At 41.4% G+C, this 20,029-nt stretch overlaps 1 protein-coding gene across 2 annotated transcripts in view; it reads left to right on the top strand.

The window, feature by feature from the left end:
* The window catches only part of USP13 (ubiquitin specific peptidase 13), a 130,571-nt gene that overhangs the window by 15,180 nt on the left and 95,362 nt on the right, over window positions 1-20,029 (top strand). Inside the window, exons 2-3 of one of the 2 annotated variants that reach the window (XM_043873797.1) lie at window positions 10,378-10,503; window positions 18,731-18,791. In XM_043873797.1, coding sequence (XP_043729732.1) covers window positions 10,378-10,503; window positions 18,731-18,791 — 187 coding nt within the window. The remainder of the gene's footprint in view (window positions 1-10,377; window positions 10,504-18,730; window positions 18,792-20,029) is intronic. The other variant, XM_043873798.1, reaches the window with a different exon arrangement.

Here is a 20,029-nt window from a genome sequence, read left to right on the forward strand (position 1 = left end):
ACCCCCGAGAAGAAAGTGAAAAAGGATCTAGAGGGTCTTGAGGTTACCCCAGAGGGACATCCTGTACTTAGTAATTCTTTGTGAGGCTCTGTTCTATAGCGAAAGCCTTGGGCATGAGTGTTTGCTGGCCTCCTTGAGGAGAGCTCTGTTCAGGGCTGTGTGTGTTAGTCTCTTAGCCGTGTCCGACTCTTTGTGACCCCACGGATGTAGCCTGGCTGTCCATGGGGTTCTGCGGGTAAGAATACTGGAGTGGGTTGCCATTTTCTTCTCCAGGGGACCTTCCCGACCCGGGGATTGAACCCTGGTCTCCCGTACTGCGGGCGGATTCTTTACTGTCTGTGCCATCAGGGCTGTTATTCATACTCAAATTTAGCTCTTATTGGTGGGCTTTTATGAGTTAGCCTGGAAGCCTAATCTCTGTGTGTAATGTAGTTTATCAGGGGAAACACATCCTGAAGAAAGCCATCTATCCTTAAAAATAATAATACCTCTGACTTTAAGAGGTGTTTTACCTTTGACAAAGCAGTTTCATGTTTTTTAAAAAAGGTGTACGCTGGGAATTAGATGGATTATAGCTTCAGTTCAGTGCTGCTGAAGATGTTCACCTCATCTTCATCCTCTCACAGTTTTTATTTTGCCCATCTGTCCTGTGAGCATCGTAGTAACTACTGCTCCTCTTGTTCTGCCCAAACCCTTTCTAGCTGTTCAGGTGACAGCATCCTCACTGCTCCAAATACCCAGAGCAAGGATTTCGTTTTATGCTTAGGGGAAAGTTAATAAATGATGCCTCTGTGGAACAGTAAATTTACAGCGTGTCAAAACCTGGCTGCTCGGACTGTGCCTCTAGTGTCTGGGACCAGGCTGTGCATCTCTAAGGCGTAGGAGTTCCGTGCAGAGAGAACGTCAGAGTTGGAGCAAACTAGAAGAATCATGACTGCATAACATTTCTATTTTTTCTTAACACTTCATGGCCACAAGCAGGCTTTATCAGTGTTTAGCAGAGGCCAACAGTCTCTTGGGATTATGCTTTTTTTTTTTTTTTTTTTTTTAGCTGATATTGTTGTTCAGTCACTCAGTCGCGTCTGACTCTTTGCAACCTCATGAAATACAGCATGCCTGATGTCTGACAGATAGCTGATATGGACAGATTTATTTCTGTGGATTTGCTGTGGAAACCAGGGTTTTGGATTTTGCGACTGTTGTATTTTGGGAGTTCTGTTCTACCGGTGAACGGTTTGAGTTTCCTTGCTATTCAGCCTATATATTTTTTTGATGGTACTTTTTTTCTATTTCCCCTTTCTGTGGATTGCATGCCTGCTGCACTAGGTCTGGAACTTTGTTTTATTTTCTTATTGGACACTTGCTTCCCATCTGCATGCACTTAGTGTTTGTATTTTAAAACTGTTGTCTGTCTGTTTTGCTCTAGGAGCCAGATTGTACTGGGCATTGGAATATTCATATATACCATTCAGGTATGGAAGGACCCGAGAGGCTAAATTAATAGGCAGATGGTTGCTTGATGAAAGAGTTGAGCAGAGAGAGATGGGAAGTCTTATGAAGTAATGAGTCAACATATTTAGGGGTTGACCTCTAACTGCCCTTTCACACACACTTCTACAACTCTTCTGTCTTCTGCGCTTCTGAGCTGTATCCTAAAGTTATATCCTGAATCTGCCCCAGTTTCCCCATCTCTGCCCTCAGCTCCTTTCCCGTCTTCCTCCTCTGCCTCCCCCAGGCTCAGCCATCATCTTACCCTGTTTAGACAGGGCTGTCTAAAAGAACTTTCTAGGATGATGGGATTGTTCCATGTCTGCACTGCCCAGTGTGGTAACCCCTAGCCCCATGTGACTACTGAGCACTTGAAATGGGGCCAGTGTGACCAAGAAACTGATTTTTTTTTGTCACCTACTTTAATTTAGATTGACATAGTCGTACATGGCTAGTGGCCACTGATTTGGAAAGTGGGAGTCTAGGCTTTACAGTAGCCTCGGAACCACGTATTCTCTGGGTCTTCTCTCCATAATTTTCTCTGCGGTACCCGGAATGATCTTTAAAAAAGTAGATGAGATTATGGTGCTTCTCATCTGGGAACCCCCCAGCGCCTCTACAGGCCTGTCTTCTCTCTCCTCCCACTCCGGCACCCTGAGTTTCTTTCTGTCCCTTTGATGACACAGCCAAGCTTTTCCTGGAGTTGTGGCCTTTGCACATGCTTTCTCATCTAGAGTGTGTGCTCTTTTTTTCATTTTGCTTGTCTGATCCCTCATTCTGAGATCTTGCCCTTCTGGGAAGCCCTCCCTCCCCCCGACCCACAGCATGTTTCTCCCACCCCCACCACGCTGTATCAAGACCCAACATGTAAATCCATGGCTAATTCATGTCAATGTATGGCAAAAACCACTACAATATTGTAATTAGCCTCCAACTAATAAAAATAAATGAAAAAAAAATGAACAAATTGCAAAAATAAATAAATAAATAAATAAATAAATAAATAAATAAATAACAACTATCTCTAAAGAAAAAAAGACCCAAACTCTGTTGTTTCCAATCTCAGGCTCCTCTGTCAGAAATTATCTTTTACGCCTCTTTGTTATTTTCTCTCTCCTTGCTAGGATGCAAGTGTTATCAGGACACCAAGCTTGCTTGTCTCTCTGCTGAATAAACTCTTCCTGTCCCACATCCTCCCACCCCCCTTCTCTTGCACCCCCGGAGAAGACATCACAACCACACGCTCTCTCACAGCTTCTTTTCCAGACTCTGCACAGACCATCCCCATCTGTAAACTTGGATGGTATCCAACTGGGGTACAGTGTCCTTGACTAGTTTCATTTTTTCTCAGTTGTAATCGCTTTCTTGTCTGCCTCCCTAATCACCCCTCTCCCTTGTGGCGTGTTCCCACATTTCCTTAGCTACTTGTTCTGAGATAATCTCCTAGTTATTTCGAACCACGCTTTTGCTTGGAGAAGCGAGAATAGCCAGCCCCTTAAAGGCGAAGTTGTGAAAGCCTAAGGAAAACTTGGTTTAAGAAAAGGAAACATTGGAATGACTGCCTATTCTATTGTTTGATTCTAAATACATTCAGTTAAGAAAAACATTCCTGTTTTTATTATTAAAAAGTGAATCCATGTTCCTGAAGAAAAATTAGAAAATGCCAAAAGACTGTGAAGAAAAAAAAAATCCCATCTCATCTCCCAATTGATGTGATATCCTGTGTCACGGAGTGTGTATGTGTTGTGTATATTACATAGCACATCATACACACTCTTTTGTTATTTGCTTTCTTCACTCAAAAATACCATGTACAGCTTTTCCTATTAGTAAATGCTCAAGTCAGTTTTATTTTTATTTAATTTTTAAAACACATTTATTTTATTTTCGGCCATGTCAGGGTCTTGTTTCAGCGCTCAGGCCCTCTAGTTGTGGCACATGGGTTTAGTTCCCCTGCAGCATGTGGGCTTGAACCCACGTTCCCTGCATTGGAAGGCGTATTCTCAACCACTGGACCACCAGGGAAGTCCCCCCAGGTCAATTTTAAATGGCTGAAGAGTGTTTGTTACACTTCATGGATGCACCATGAATCACTAAGCAAATCTTTTCTTGAGCATGTGGGTTATTTCTTTTCTCTATTAATAGTTAATTTAGTTCATCTCTTTTTTTCTCCCTCTTTTTTTTTTTTTTAATAACATTCTAGAAAGTACTGTGTTTTTGTTCTTTTTGTCTCCCTTGCGCACGAGTGTGAGTCACAGCCCTCCCCGGTGCTGGTCTGTAATTTGTCCTGGACCTGGATTTGTTGTGACTCTGTCTACCTACATCATGTTTCTCTTTGGGGCAATGACCGCTTGTTTTCCACACTGTTCTGATGTTATACAAACAAGGGATCCATGGGACTCTGTTTCCAGAGTATGTGGCCCACACAGGCTCCCTCTCCCCTCCTGACTTCCAGCGGAGGCTGGTCTCCAAGTACACACCGTTGTAAACAAAGTTCTCCGAACACCTAGTGATTGACAATGTGGCGTATTTTTATTTAAATGGATTGTTCACTTGCTCCTCTGAAACATCTTGTAACCTTGACCTTTATATTCCCTCAGCGTCTTAATATTCTTTTAAATGGTAGGCGGTGTAAAACAAGGTGACTTTGATGTTACTTCTGAATAGTACGCTGGGTCATCTAATGTAAAGTCATAAGCGAATGGCTCTGTCTCTCTTGTATCTGTATGGAAATGTGTTGAAGGTGGGGCACAGACATCGCCTGGGCTTCTAATGTGGCTTCTCTCTCTTAGGGTTTGATCGTGGGGTGGGAAAAGTTGTCAGAGGGAATTCTTAGGGAGCCTTGGAGAAGCCCTGAGTGATATTTCTTGACTTCCCTGCAATTTCAGGTTTCTAAATCAAGTCTAGCCTCTTGGCCAAGTTTCTGTTCAGTGCATCATGTAAATGATAATTAGAATCTGCTTTAGCTAAGAAAATGCAGACCAGCACACACTGGCCATTTTGGGCTGGCTGGCCTCTGGAAGGGATGGGGTGTGGAGCCGGCACTGCTGCCTTGAAGAACCCTGTGAGGCCAGCTTGCTTATGGAAGGCAGGAGAGCTGGGACTCAGCAGATCTGGTGTCCATGCTGCAAAGAGGGTGACTTTGCCAAACAAACCTGAAAAGTGAGTATTCCTGCTGGCGCCTCACACTGTTTTTCTGTGCTCAGTCATCGGTTTTCTTTTGTGGTGATTCTCCTTCTTTATGGACAAAGGAGCCTTGAGGGCTACAGTCCATAGAGTGGAAAGAGTTAGACCCTTCTGAGCCGCTGAGCACGCCCTCACTTGTTTAGTTATGCTGAAAGGCTTGAAGTGGAGCCTGAGCTGCGATGTATTTCAAATCCAGGTCAGAAGGGCACTGAGGCTGGTTTGAGAGAGAGAGAGACTAAGCTATGTAACTGAATGACAAGTAACCACACAGAACTTCCCATTCCCTCAGGAAATGTTTGTTCAGCCCTGCTCTGTGCTGCTCAGGCACTGTCTTTGCAATTCAGTAATGAGTGTCATACAATTTTCCTTCCCTCAAGGAGCAAATGCATGAGTGATTGAGCTTCTGAATGTGGTGGCCCCAAGTGAAGGAAGTGAGGGTTCTCCCTGCTACAGATTTCAGTGAACAAGATGCTAACAATTGTGAAAAGAAAGTGGATTTTGAGTTAAGGACCGTTGGCATGGGGTCGAGCAGAGGAGTGTGAGAATCGGTCATGGGCAGCGGCTGGCAGGGTGGACTGCTGGATGGGTGTGGGACTGTGACTTGTGGGATCTTAGTGTCCCGACCAGGGATTGAACCTGGGCCCTCAGCAGTGAAAGTGCGGAGTCCTAACCACTGGACTGCCAGGGAATTCCCTGGTTTTGACGTGGGGGGCTCTGCAGGCTTGAGGCCTTGCCTGGTGTCCCTGGAGGTCCTTGAAGAGATGCTTTCCTGACAGTGAGACACTCGGCGCTGGGCAGTTCACCTCACTCTAGGCCAGTGCTACTTGAGTGTGGTCAGCTGGCTGGTGCCATGAGAGAAGCGTGAACACTGAGAGTAAGCATTTGGAGATTTCTCTAGCAGCTTGCCATCGTGGCCACTTCCAAGTGCACCAGCGGTGGGTTAGTTTGTTTGAACAGGATATGGACCCATTTGAGTTTCGTGGTGCTTAAATGTTTCGGTTCACACCTGGCTGAAAGTGAGAACTAGCCACGCTCAGTGGGACCTCTGGAACCTCTTACCTTTCCTTAATGAATAGAAGCGCAACAAAACACAAAACAGAACAAAACAAAATAGCCTGGCCCTTCATGACAGTAGTGTGAGAATCGCCTCTCTACACCAAGCACAAAAGTAATGGGATGTAAGGCTGAGGACCTCCAAGTCAAGAACTTAAATATAAAACCTTTGACCTGTTCTGGTTTCATTTTAGGTTTTTGTCAGCCTGCAACCTCCCTTCCCCTCTTCCTTTTCTTCCTTGTCATCAGTATGTGTTCCATGAACATTATTTTCCTATGTACATTACATGCAATTCTATACATGTTTTCTGTACACATTACACACAATTCATATATTTGTCATTTTAAATGTCTGTTGTGTTTATATGTCTCAGGTTCTTAGTTCCTCTATTTGGGGGCCGTTTTCCTATCATAAATAGTTCATCTGTGAATATTTTTGTACAAATTAGTTATTTTTCCTCTCGGGTTCCTGAAGTCACAGCAAAGGAGAAATACTGTGTCAAAGTTTATTGCTCCCTAGAAGGGTGGAACCTATTTATATTGTGGGAGGAGATATACAAGTTTTCTTTGTGGGTTCAGGCTGTGTAATTTTAATACTATTTGTCAGTTTAGTAGGCATATAATTGCCTTGGGATTGTTTTAACATAATTCCTTCAGGAGGTAGTGGAGATATGATTTGAATTTAATATTTTCTTACAGTTAAAACTAAATGACCCTAAACAAATGACAGCAAGTTCTTACCAAGCTAAACCTGAATGTTAACATCTTATAATTTTGTCACTTTTTACATAGTTTGGCTATAAGCTTTTCTTCATTATACTTTACATCTTTCCCCATTCTGTTATTGTTGGTTTCTATTTCATTATATCGCAAAACTTGTTCATTAGTGTTTACATTGTTATACTCAACTGTTTCTTCTCTTTTTATACTGTGTATTTTCTTGGCCAGAAATTATTTTTTCTTCATAAGTAGGATAAATATACTAGTCTGCTCTCTTCTAGTTTTTTAGATGCTTATGTCTTGGATCTATCTGGACCTCATTATAGTATTTGGTGTAAGATGTGGATCTAAGCTAATTGACTCTTAAGAGTGTTCAAACCCTCACCTTCCTCTCATTGACCATCCTCCCCATCACTAAGATAACTGCCCCAAAAAGGACTATATAGCACTTGTCTTCATGTGGCCAGTAGTGCAGCCAAGAAATCATGCAGGACCTTCTTATATAAACAGACATTAATGAGATAAGAGAGAAGAAGGTATAGATCATTAGATGGGTTAAACTAAGGTGTTTGTTCTATATGGATAGCGTTTAAAGGGTTTTCTATGTTAGTGTGTCTTAACTTTTAGAATTACTGGCAGATTCCCGGGGCAGTGCTTCCAGCTCAGAGCCTCTAGTGAGGGCCATAGGCTGTTTCAGAGGCCAGCATATATGTGGGATGGAAGATGTCCTTGGGTATTTAGAATAGAATCCTTCCCTATGTGGGATTGTCTATGAGTGCCAAAGCATTTTTCTCTTTAATTATGGACTTTGTGACAGTATCAAGTGACTCCAGAGATTTAATATTGGGTGTTTGGTATATTAAATTTTTGTCAAATTCCTTGATAAGTAAAAAATTCTTGGCAATGAAGTTAGTAAAGACTTTATGATTGTATTAGAGATTACATAATCTTGCATTGTATAGCTAGTCTATATTTTTTCTTAAGAAAAATGCTGTACTTGAACGTTTTTCTTTTCCTGCTTGCTAATTTCTTGGTTCTCCCACTAGCTGCCTAATACATTTTATGACAAATTAATATTTGTTATCCCCAGCCTGTGTGGCTGTTAGACTGACCTTTTTCTTCCTTCTGCTTTTCCCCCAAGTAGAAAATAATTGTGATGATAGGAGATACGTGTAGCATATAGAACATTTAACTCATAATAAATAATTATCAATCTTTACATAATGACTTATAGCACAGTGGGTGTTTCTTCCCCTTTGAACTTCACGAAGCCCTGTGAGGTGGGAATTATTGCTAGAGGTTTGCTTAATGAAGAAAATACTGACTCTCAGAGACCATCTGACAAACTCTATTGAGGTCATAGAGCTACTTAGTGGCAGTTCAGGACCTCTGGTTTCAAATCTAGTATTTCCCCGATTATGTCTTCTGGTTTGAAAACTTTCTGATTGAACTACATTTTATTGGAAGAGAATGGAAGTGTTGTTCTTTTTTTTTAAAATCACACTATGGAATGCTCAATTTAATCGGCTTAATGAATAACTTGCCATTATAATGATGCAATATGTTTTCTTAAGGATTATGACAATGCGAAAGAATCTGTTTAAATAAGTAAACAGTTATTTGAAAAAATCTTTTGAAAATATTTACCTAATCTATTGATCAGGTGAATGCAATGTGTTGCCTCTAGTTGAACTTTTCACTGATGTCATTTAAAGGGAAAAAGTTAACCAGAAGCACAAGCTATATAATTCTGAGTTTTTTGGATGGTATTTTACAGTCAAGTTTAAAAATTTCACTTGTAAGTATTCGTTGCCAGGCTATAAAATTGAAATTGATTTTTGTCTATTGATCTGTATCCCATGACCTTGCAAAATTAAATTCACTTACTAGCTTTATTAGTTATTTAGTAGATTGTAGATTCCTTAGGATTTTCCATGCAGACAATAATGTTATCAACAAATTTAGGCCATTTTACTTCTTTCTTTGTGACTTTCTTTTTCTTGCTTACACATTATAAATGCTACAATAGCAGGCACATGTTTGAATTAATGTTATTAAAATGTTCTTTTTGTGACAAGGCTTCTTTACGTCTGGCTTATAAACCATAGATACAATGTTGGAAAATTTTATTTGATATTAAAAAAAATAATCGGGTTATTGGAACTTTAAAAATTATTTTTCATATATTTGTAAGGGTATCAATGTCTGTTTTGATATCATAATTTGTGTTCTAAAATTCATTGTAAGGAATGTTGATGTTTGTTGGCAATTCTAACAGGTGTTTAAAATTTTTGTTTTTTCTTTTTTTTTCTTTTTTTTTCTATTAATTTTTTTTTTTTTTTATTAGTTGGAGGCTAATTACTACACAACATTTCAGTGGGTTTTGTCATACATTGATATGAATCAGCCATAGATTTACACGTATTCCCCATCCCAATCCCCCCTCCCAAATTTTTGTTTTTTAAAGAATTATTTGGATGGTGGAACTCATAGGATAGTAATAAAAATCCATTTTCATTGAGGAAAGGATGACTAACTTTATAGAAGTTTACAAAGAAGTGCATTAAGCAAAGGGAGAGAAAAGTTGGGATAAAAAAAGTATCTCAAATGTGAACAATATCCTTGCCTGTTCATTATAGCTATATCTCCATAATTAATATTTGAAGTATGGCAGAGAGGGATGAAAGAGAAATAGATTCAAATTTAACTCTGACACTTCCAAGTTGTATGAACTTAGGCAAGTCACTTATGTTTAGTTTTTCTTAAACTATAAATAGAAATAATACTAAGCAGTTTGCAGTGTTGTTGGGATTATAAATAATATGTGCAAAGCACTTGATACGTATCAGGTATTCAATAAAAATGTGAGGACTCCATTCTTTATTATTTACTTACTATGTTATTATTTATTTATTGTTATAATTTATTAATGGGCACCATCAAATATGCATCACTGAAGGAAGGGGACAATATCTTTGAAGTATCCCATCCTGCTAAAAGGATATAAAACTTTATGTCCCTGGAGACTTGCACTGACCAGTGAGGGAGAACGATGATGAACTATTGAATTGATGGTCTTTGTAAAGACAGCAGGCTTGTGATTGCTAAGTGTGGGGGCTAGGGGAGGGAAGGATTGGGAGTTTGGGATTAGCAGATGCAAACTATTGTATATAGGATGAATAGACAAAAGGTCCTACTGTATGGCACAAGGAGCTATAATCAATATCTTGTGATAAATTGTAATGGAAAAGAATAAGAAAAAATATGTATAACTGAATCACTTTGCCGTACAGCAGAAATTAACACAACATTGTAAATCAATTATACTTCAACAAAAAGGGGCTTCCCAGGTGGTGCTAGTGGTAAAGAAGCCGACTGCCAATGCAGGAGATAAAACAGACATGGGTTCAATCCCTGGGGTTGGGAAGATTGCCTAGAGGAGGAGACATGGCAGCCCACTCTAATAGACTTGTTTGGAAAATCCCAGGGACAGAGGAGCCTGGCAGGCTATAGTCCATAGGGTCGCAAAGAGTCGGACATGACTGAGTGACTAAACACATACTTCAGTAAAATTTAAAAAAGCTTTATTATATGGAATGATGGCCATGGGATCAGCTGCCAGCTTTCTTCTATCCCTGATCTCCCCCCACCCCAGTTTGGAGAGTCAGGCAGGCATGTTTATTCCCCAGAGCCCCTGAGGTTCTCCCTGACTGTGAGACTGCTCTGCTGTCAGAGAGCCCTGGGGACCCAGGGTCGAGGCAGGAGCCGTGTAAGTGGCTGTGAGCCCTTGAGGTCACTGCAGGTGACTCTGATGGCTGGGTGGCCTTTTGCTGGACTTTGTCTTCATCGTTTGTCATTGTTTGCCTGCCTTCCCCGTCTCTGTTTCTGTGTCGAGACTACTTGACTCACGTTGTAACCTGTCTCTTCTAGAATTCTGAAGGCGGACTCTATGTATGCATGAATACATTTTTGGCCTTTGGAAGGGAACACGTGGAAAGACACTTTCGAAAAACTGGACAGAGTGTCTACATGCACCTGAAGAGACATGTGCGCGAGGTGAGATACGCATTTTGGGAGAACTGACGTCTTCCCTGTAACATTGTCTTAGTGGGATTCATCCCAAGGAGGTTTTACTATGCCCACATGACTTCTGATTCTCTTGGATGATGGGAAACAAAGGTAGCACTGTTGGGAGACATTCACAGATGTCCCAAACCTTAGCTTAACCAGTTTTATATTTTTCTTCTTGTAATGTTCTGTTCAGAGTTGTTAAAGACATGAATTGGCCGATAGAAAAAAAAAATCAAGTAAAAAAGTACAGCAAAGAACAGAAAATAATGCCAGAAACACTCATGGGTACAAAAATCAGAAATAAAAGAAATTTGGATATTTTTGCTTCAGTTTTTTTTTCTTAGTGAGGGAAAGAGCTTTTTTTTCCCTACAAGTGCAAGTCTCTTTCGGCTCCCTGCCTCCACAGAAGTAAACACTGTTGTGAACTTGCTGTTTCTCGTTCCCATGAATGTCACTATATTTTTATTTAAGTGTGGGTATTCATGAACAATATGCAGTATGACTTTATATGTTTTAAAGATGTATATAAATAGTATCATACTGTTACCTCTAATTCTGCCTGGAGTTTTTCCCTTCAATGAAATCTCGTGCATCCAGGTATACTTCATTCATTTCAGTAGTTGTTTGGTGTTCCATTTTTTTTTTTTTTCATTTATTTTTACTAGTTGGAGGCTGATTACTTTACAATATTGTAGTGGTTTTTGCCATACATTGACATGAATCAGCCATGGATTTACATGTGTTCCCCATGGTGTTCCATTTCAGGAGTACCTTCTCATTTACTACTCTATTCTCCCATTTGAAGACATTTAGATTGTTTCCATTTGTTTTGTTTTGTTTCTATAGACATTGTACAGATGAGCGTTTTTTACACATTTCTCCTGGGGGAGCACATGCAAGATTCTTTCAGAAATAGATCTACAAGTGGCAGTATTGGCTCATGCTTGTTCTTATCTTCATTTTTACTGGACATTGCTAAATCCCTCCTCAGTGGTTGCACCAGTGCACATTCCAATTTGCTCTGATTCTGCGTGTCTGTTTCCCCACACCCTCACCAATGCTTGGTCAGAATTTTGATGTTTGCTAATGGGATAGTTGTAAAATGGCATTTAAATATTTAGCATTTCCTCCTGTGAGAGTAGACATGTCTTTTCATTCCTTTTCTTGGCCATTCTCCTTTTCTGCTCCATGACTTGCCTATTTATATTTTCAGCCTATTTCTCTGTGGGTTTATCTTTTTCTTAAAAGTTTGATTAGTTCTTTTCACATCCTGGATACCAAAATTTTGTTTGTTATAGACACACTTTTCTTATGTTCTGTGGCTTATCTTTTACTTTATTTATGAATTATTTTGTAGAAGGTTTTATTTTTTTAATTAATTTTTTTTTTTTTTTTTTTTTGTTTTGCTGCATAACTCAGCATGTGGGATCTTAGTTCCCTGACCAGAGATCAAACCCTTGCCCCACTGCTTTGGAAGCACAGAGTCTTAAGCACTGGACAGCCAGGAAAGTCCTATAGAACTGGTTTTGAATTTTGATATAGTTAGGTTTATTAAACTTTTCTTTTATGAGTTGTGCTTTTTCTATCTTGCTTAAGAAATTGTTTCCAAACTCAAGGTCATAAAGATATTTCTTCTAACACTTTTTAAAAAGAAGTGTGTGTGTATGAGAGAGAGAGGAGGGGTGAAAGACACACAGAGAGACAGAGATTGTGAATGTTTTAATGTTCTAACATTTTAGATCTTTAAATCATCTATAATCTATTTTTATATTTGTGTCAAGTGTGGGAATCTGCTTTTTTCCTTATATTGATGACCAATTTTCCCACTATTACTGGAGAAGTGCAGCCTTTTTCAATGACTTGTAGTGCCATTTAAAAAAATATTTAAACTTGCTATTCACACTTGTGTCAACTTGGAGACCCTCAGGTCTGTTATATTGCTCTTATTTGTGTCCCTGTGCTGATGCCTCAAGTCTTGATATCTAGGAGTACGAGCACTTTTTCCATGTTCATTTTTTTCCTGGAAATTTCCTGGATTTGAACATTTATTTTTCCATATGGATTTTGGAATCAGTTCACCTAGTTAAAAAATACTGTTGAGATTTTGATTACGACCACATTGAATTTGTAGATTGATCTATAGTATATCAGAGAAGGCAATGGCAACTCACTCCAGTACTCTTGCCTGGAAAATCCCATGGATGGAGGAGCCTGGTGGGCTGCAGTCCATGGGGTCGAGAAGAGTCGGACACGACTGAGCGACTTCACTTTCACTTTTCACTTTCATGAATTGGAGAAGGAAATGGCAACCCACTCCAGTGTTCTTGCCTGGAGAATCCCAGGGACGGGGGAGCCTGGTGGGCTGCCGTCTATGGGGTCACACAGAGTTGGACACGACTGAAGCGACTTAGCAGCAGCAGCAGCTATAGTATATATCATTGTCTAAGCTCCATGAGGGCAGGGAGTCTGGTCTGTTTTGTTCACCTCTGAGTCCTTCGCATGTAACAGTGCCCAGCACATAGTAGGTACTTCATAAATACTGACTGAATGACTATTCAACATGGCATACCTCTCTGTTGATTCAGGTCTCTTTTATGTCCTTCAGTAATGTTTTATAATTTTCTTTTTTTTTTTTTTATTTTTATTTTTTTTATAATTTTCAATAAAGAAACTTTTATTAGATTGTTTAAAAAAATGTTTGTTTGTTTATTTTTGGCTATACTGGGTCTTCGTTGCTGCGAGGGCTTTTCTCTAGTTTCAGAGAGTGGGGGCTACCCTCTAGTTCCGGTGTGTGTGCTTCAGTAGTTGCTGCATGTGGGCTCAGCAATTGTAGCTCCAGGGTTCCAGAGTACAGGCTTAGTAGTTCTGGCTCTTAATCGCCACCTGCCATGGACTTAATTGTCCTGAGGCCTGTGGGATTTTCCCAGATCAAGGGTCTAACTGGTGTCTCCTGCATTACAACGGAGAAGGCAATGGCACCCCACTCCAGTACTCTTGCCTGGAGAATCCCATGGATGGAGGAGCCTGGTGGGCTGCCGTCTATGGGGTCACACAGAGTCAGACACGACTGAAGCGACTTAGCAGCAGCAGCATTGCAAGGTGGATTCTTTAACCGCTGGACCACCAGGGAAACCCTTATTAGATTTTTTTTAAGGTATATATCCTATAATTTCTGTGGGCTTCCCTGGTGCCTCATTGGTAAAGAATCTGCCTGCAGCAGATGTGGTGGTTTGACCCATTGGAGTAGAAAGATCCCCTGGAGAAGGAAATGGCAGCCCACTCTAGTATTCTTGCCTGGGAAATCCCATGAACAGAGGAGCTTAGTGGGCTATAGTCCATGAGGTTGCAAAGAGTCAGACATGGCCTAGTGAACAACAACATAATTTTTGTAACTATTATTACTATTGTCTTTTACCTTTTAATGTATTTAAATTGGTTACCCATGTTGTTTGGAGATGTTATTAATTTTCAAATATTTTATGTTTAGCAATACTGTTCAATTTTCACCCTTAGTCCTAATGGTTTAAAAACTATCTTTGATCTTTCGTAGTCAATGCTGATTTGAAGTTCATCTCATCTCTCACCCTAGTCTACCTAATATGTTCTCTGTTTAAGTTTTGGACAAAGGAGAGATCCCCTGGTTGGACAGTGGGGAGAGGACGAGAAAAAAAAAACCAGGTGGTCAGACAGGTCATAAACTGAATGGTTAGCTTTAAAGTATTCTAACACTGGCCTGATACTATATGATTTCCATTCACTACTCCTGTTAGGTGGGGCATAGTAATTCTGATAAAGTTGGTGTTGTATCATCTGTCTTAACATAAAGTAATGCAGTTTTAGGAGACTGAAAAAAAAAAAAAATGAAGCTGAGGCCCAGAGACTTGAAATAACTTGCTCCAGGTCACAAAGCTAATGGCAGAATTATAGGATGCAATTACCTCTGCCTCTGAAATTTTAAGTTTAATGTTTCACCTTCTGACCGCAATTCTCTCTCCTTTGAGCTCTTTCACTCATTTATTCCTGTTTTAATCTGTTTAGCCTGCTTCTTGGCATCTGTGACTTTAAACATTCTCTTATCACCACTACCCTCGACTGACCCTCATCCCGGTGTCTTGCCTGCTTACTGTCCTCCAGAACCCCGCCTCCCCCACCACACCCCCGGTCTGTCCATCGCTGTCATCCTCTGCTTCCGTGGATGTACTGCCCACGTACACTGCCTTGGGCTTGGGGACCGTGTCAGATTCCTGGCCTTTCCCCTTCTGCTGGGCCCTCTCACTGCCCAGAACATCTAGCCGTTCCTTCTTCTGTGCCAGTGGATGCTTCCTGCAAGACTTTATCCATGCCTCCCTCATCATTCTCCAAAAATGATCAGACCTGCACTTTCCAGAGGAAACAGGGACCCTGGACAGAAACCCTGAGCTCCTGCCTCACCTCCTGGGAGCTCATTTGCAGTGGTCCTCCTCTTGTTTCCTCCCATCTCAGCAGAAAGCTGTGCCCTCTAGGTCCTCGTGGTCCCGTTTCCTCCTTCCTCAGAAACTCCATTGACTCCACTCCCTCTGACATTTCCAGCATCTCCGTCTTCTGTCTTTTTTCTCACACCTTAAAAAAGAGCACGCCTCAGAACTCTAAGTTGAGTCCTGCTTCAGTCATCCCATCCTTCAATTGAAGCTTTAAAACTACTCTCACCGTCTCAATGCCGCCCGCTTTAACACTGCTGTTCAGTTAACTTTCCTATGAAGCAGTGAAAACTGCCAAGGTTGTCAGTGACCTCTTAGTTGCCAGAGTTGGTAGATATGTTTCAATTTTGAGTTTTTCAGTCTTTAAACTTGTTTCTCTTTTGGAACTTCTCCTCCTCTGCTTTTTGGCACCATTCTCTGCTGGGTTTTCTCCCCTGTCAGACCGCCCTTTCTCACTTTCGCTAGCATCGTTTCATTTCTTTGTTCCTACATCCTAGGAAATACTGGCATTTGCTCATCCTGATCAGGGCCATCCACACCCTTCTTTAGCCACTATTCTGAGCTGATGACTTCTCAGTCAGTGTCCCTCTAGAGCTGAAGATCTGACCATCTGACTTTGACTGGCCTCCTCTACTCAAATGCCTCATAGGTACTTCAAGCTGGTTGCGCTCAGACTGAATGAATTATCTGCTTTCTCACCGTGTTCTTTGTCTTGAATTCTAGAGGCTTAGACATCCTTTGATTCTTCTGTCATGCCATGGCAAGCTGGTTATCAAGTCCAGTTATTCAGGCATTCCAAACAGCCCAAAATTCCTTCCTGTCCTCTTCATCCCTGCTCTTCTTGCCCAAGTACTTGTTATGCCTTAAAAGGGCTAGTGCTGTAGCTTCCTGACTTGCCTTCCTTCCTTCCAGTGTGCTGTCTTCACTGCGCCACGCCCCCCCTCCAGTCTGCATGCTGCACTCAGAGTGATCTTTTCACCCAAAGTGCATCTGTGGCACACTGGAGCTTAAATCTTGAATGTCTTCTTCTTTGTTGCAGGATGAAGTCCAAACTCTTCTGTATTTGATTACAAGGCATTCCATGATCTGACCCCTGTCACCTTTCCAACCTTCCCTCTTACTGCATCAGCCCCGTTGCCCTAGATATAGTAAACCCCTTCTCTTTCCTGGAACACACCATGATTTTAGGCCATTGTGCATGCTATTTTCTGTTTTGGGGGATGCCCTCCTTCTATCCCTATTCCTTTTATATCTGTAGTACTCCTTGTGGTCAGCATATCCATATATCTATCCATCATCCCCCCACCCATCCATGTTTCATCCATCCATCCAACCAACCAATCAACCAGCATAAATTGCTCTATAGCTGCTATCCACCAGGCCTGCTGCTCTTCTTACCTCACCAGCCCTGCCCACCCCTTCCATCCCCGGAAGAACCATCATTTCTTCCTTATGATGTCATCCTTACCTCTCTTAGCACCGGAATCCATTGTGCTGTTTGTTTGCACTCATGCTTGCCTCTGATGCTGGTGAGCTCCTCAAGGGATGGAGCGTGTCTTCACTCACTTTGCAGCGTGAACTCCAGCACAGAGCCTGACAGTCACGTCTATGGACTGAGGAATTCCACTTTCTCAAGCCCGGTCGATTTCTAGTGGTGACTGATGCAGACACAGAGGTAATGGTCTTTGGAAGGAAGGTCTTTTTTTTTTTTTTTTTTTCTGAATGGAATCAGACCTAATCTTAGTCTGAGGTGTGACTCTCACATTCGGGGAAAGCCTCACAGTCCACCAGGTCTCCCTGAAACTTCTTCCCTTCTTTCTCCCCACACTTTCGTGCAGGAGTGGAGGGGGACAGTGAGATTGGAACAAGCAAAAGGATGCTGTAAACTTCTGTAGAGAGATTACAAGTGACCTCCAGGACTGTTCAGTGTGGATGGTTAAATATACCTTTGGTGCAGGTTTTATGTCGTCCTTTTTTGAGCAGGTAGGTGGAGGGAAGGGGAGCAGAGACTCTGAGACCTTGGAGGAGATGGATTCTAAGAGCCGTAACATGAATGTAGTGTTAGTATCTGGACAGACAAGTTTTTGAGCTAAAGTAAGGTGAAAGTTGCTTAGTCGTGTCCGACTCTTTTTGACCCCATACACTATATAGTCCATGAAATTCTCCAGGCCAGAATACTGGAGTGGATAGCCTTTCACTTCTCCAGGGGATCTTCCCAATCCAGGGATTGAACCCAGGTTGCCCGCATTGCAGGTGGATTCTTTATCAGCTAAGCCACCAGGAAAGCCTGAGAATACTGGAGTGGGTAGCCTATCCCTTCTCCGATGAATCTTCCCAACCCAGGAATTGAACCTGGGTCTCCTGCATTGCAGGTGGATTCTTTACCAGCTGAGCTATCAGGGAAGCCTGGTAGTTGCTTTTTTTTTTTTCCTGAATGGAATCAGACCTAATCTGAGTCTGAAGTGTGACTCTCACATGCGGGGAGAGCCTCACGGTCCAGCAGGTCTCCCTGCAGCTCCTCTCCTCCTTTCTCCCCACACTCTTTTGAGCTAAAGAGTTCAATAATTTTACTTTCCTGAAATGGGAACTATAAACTTATAGTAGAAGCTATAAAAATTTATGGGGAGAATCACAAAGATGAGTCCACTTTCAATGCCAGATAATGAAATGTGGGAAAGGAGAGTTGAGACTGATAGGCTGCTGCTGCTCAACTGTGTCCAGCCCTGTGAGACCCCATGGACCGTAGCCCGCCAGGCTCTTCTGTGGGATTCTCCAGGCAAGAATACTGGAGGGGGTTGCCATTTCCTCCTCCAGGAGATCGTCCAACCCACGGATTGAACTCATGTCTCCTGCATTGGCAGATGGATTCTTTACCACTGAGCCCCTTGGGAAGCCTCTAATAGTGGTAGGAGGGTGAACAAAAGAAGCAGCAGGGCCTTGGTGCTGCCTTAACGTGTGGCTACTTGAAAGGATGCTGGGGTTTGACCCACACAACTGCTACGTGTTTGAAATGTGCTCTTTTCTAGTAACAAGGAGAACATGCATGTGGAAATATAGTTTTGGTCATTTGAGGCAAACATTTTAATAGCCTCTTTGAGAGAAGAACATTTTGTGCGAGTATCAGAAGGGTAAGGAATGACTTCTTTCACAAAATCACTTGATAGCAGTTTCACTGCTGCAGGGGACTTCTACCAGAGGTAGAAAACACACAGAGTTTAGGGTGGTGAACAGTCACCAGTGGGAGCTCCAAAAATGTTTAGGGAGGTTAGATTGGGGCTTATTATGACCAGAATATCAGCAGCTCTTTATTGATACTTATGAACTCTTTCCAGCAGCAGTTGTGAGCACTGAGGACCAAGCACAGGGCTTAGTGGATAGCAGGGGAACAAGAGCCTCCCTCCTGGAGCCGCCATCCCCCCAGGGCTGCTCTGGCCTCGGGCATGGACTCCAGCCTCTTGGAAACACTTGCCCACTTCAAGTGTCCACTTCACCCTGACCCCTGGCTTCACTTCCCTTCCCAGAGGTACTTCCTTGATAATCTGGTGAAAGCATAATCAGGTGGAACATTACCTTTGCCTTCCCCCTCCCTTCATGGACATGGGTCAAGTTCCTGTTTATCCTGGGATCTCTAGTCCAGATTGAATATTTCCTCTTGACCTTTTTATGAAAACTAAGAACCTCTGAGATGCTACCCCCACTCCCAATCATCTATCCCAGAGGCTGTGCATTTTAACAATCTCTCGTTTTCTTTTCAGAAGGTAAGAGGCGCATCTGGTGGCGCTTTACCCAAAAGGAGGAATTCCAAGATTTTTTTAGGTAATGTAAATAGTTGTCAACAGTTTTCTGTGTGTGTGTGTGTGTGTGTGTGTGACTGCACATGTTTGATTTGGAGCAACTGGCTGTTTACTGCTGTACAGTTTAAAGATGAGAGGAACCAATTTCACTCGAGATGGTCTGTCTCCGCTTTGAGATTACCTGCGGTGAAGGATTTTTCCAACACACTTGTAGGCAGTTAGGCTGATAGTGCCTGGAGAGAAATCGTGCTTCTGTTTCTGGCTCCTTTTTCACTGCCTTTAAAGAAGAGACAGGTTTTTGTGTTTTTTTTTTTCTTTTTTTAATATTAGCCAAGCTACAGACTTTATTTGTATTTCACTAGTTTTTTCTACTAACATTGTGGTTTTTTTTTATTTTTCAAGAATCTTTATCTTTTATTTATTTATTTATTTATTTATTTTTATTAGTTGGAGGCTAATTACTTCACACTAACATTGTTTTTTTGTTGTTGTTGTTGCCCTAGTATCCCACATTGCATTTGGTTGTCATGTTTCCTTAATCCTGTCTGATCTGTGATAGTTCTGTAGACTTTTTAAATCTTTAATAATTGTGACACTTTAGAAGAGTACTGGCCAGTTATTTTGTGGACTGTACCTCAACTTGGATTTATCATTTGACTTCATGGTGAGCCTGAGATCATGCACTTTTGCCCAGAATTCCTCAGAGGTGATGGGCCCTCTTCAGGGCCTGCCATCAGGGAGCACATGAGGCTGAACTATATGCTGGGGATGCTTCACCTTGATCACTTGTTAAGGTGGTGTCTGCTGGGTTTTCCCACTGTGAGGTTAAGGTATAGTTAATAAATATTTTGAAAGTGATACTTGGAGATGATACTAATACTTGTTTCTCCTCAAGTTTTTGTTCACTAATTTTATCATCCATTAGTGGATCTTGCCTGTAACAATGTGGTGTTTAGCTAATAGTGATTTTCTGTCTCCCTCATTCAGAAAAGAGCCAGTTTTGCTCATACAAGTGAGGACTGGCTTCTATCTCTTGTAATTATGATCATATTTCATATTAAAATTCCTGTATGGTTTTCCCAGAAGAAAAAATGGTTTGATAATTTTTGACCAGGCAAGTTTGTATCTGGAAATGCCTAGGATTATTGTTTGGAAGGAATTTCAAAATTGTTTGCATGTTGTAATTTTATTTTGGTTAAAAAAATTATACATATATACATGTGCGTATGTATGTATATCTCTATGCGTGTACCTAAATGC

Source organism: Cervus elaphus, chromosome 19 (genome assembly GCF_910594005.1).
Source record: "Cervus elaphus chromosome 19, mCerEla1.1, whole genome shotgun sequence".
In the NCBI taxonomy this organism is placed as follows: domain Eukaryota; kingdom Metazoa; phylum Chordata; class Mammalia; order Artiodactyla; family Cervidae; genus Cervus; species Cervus elaphus.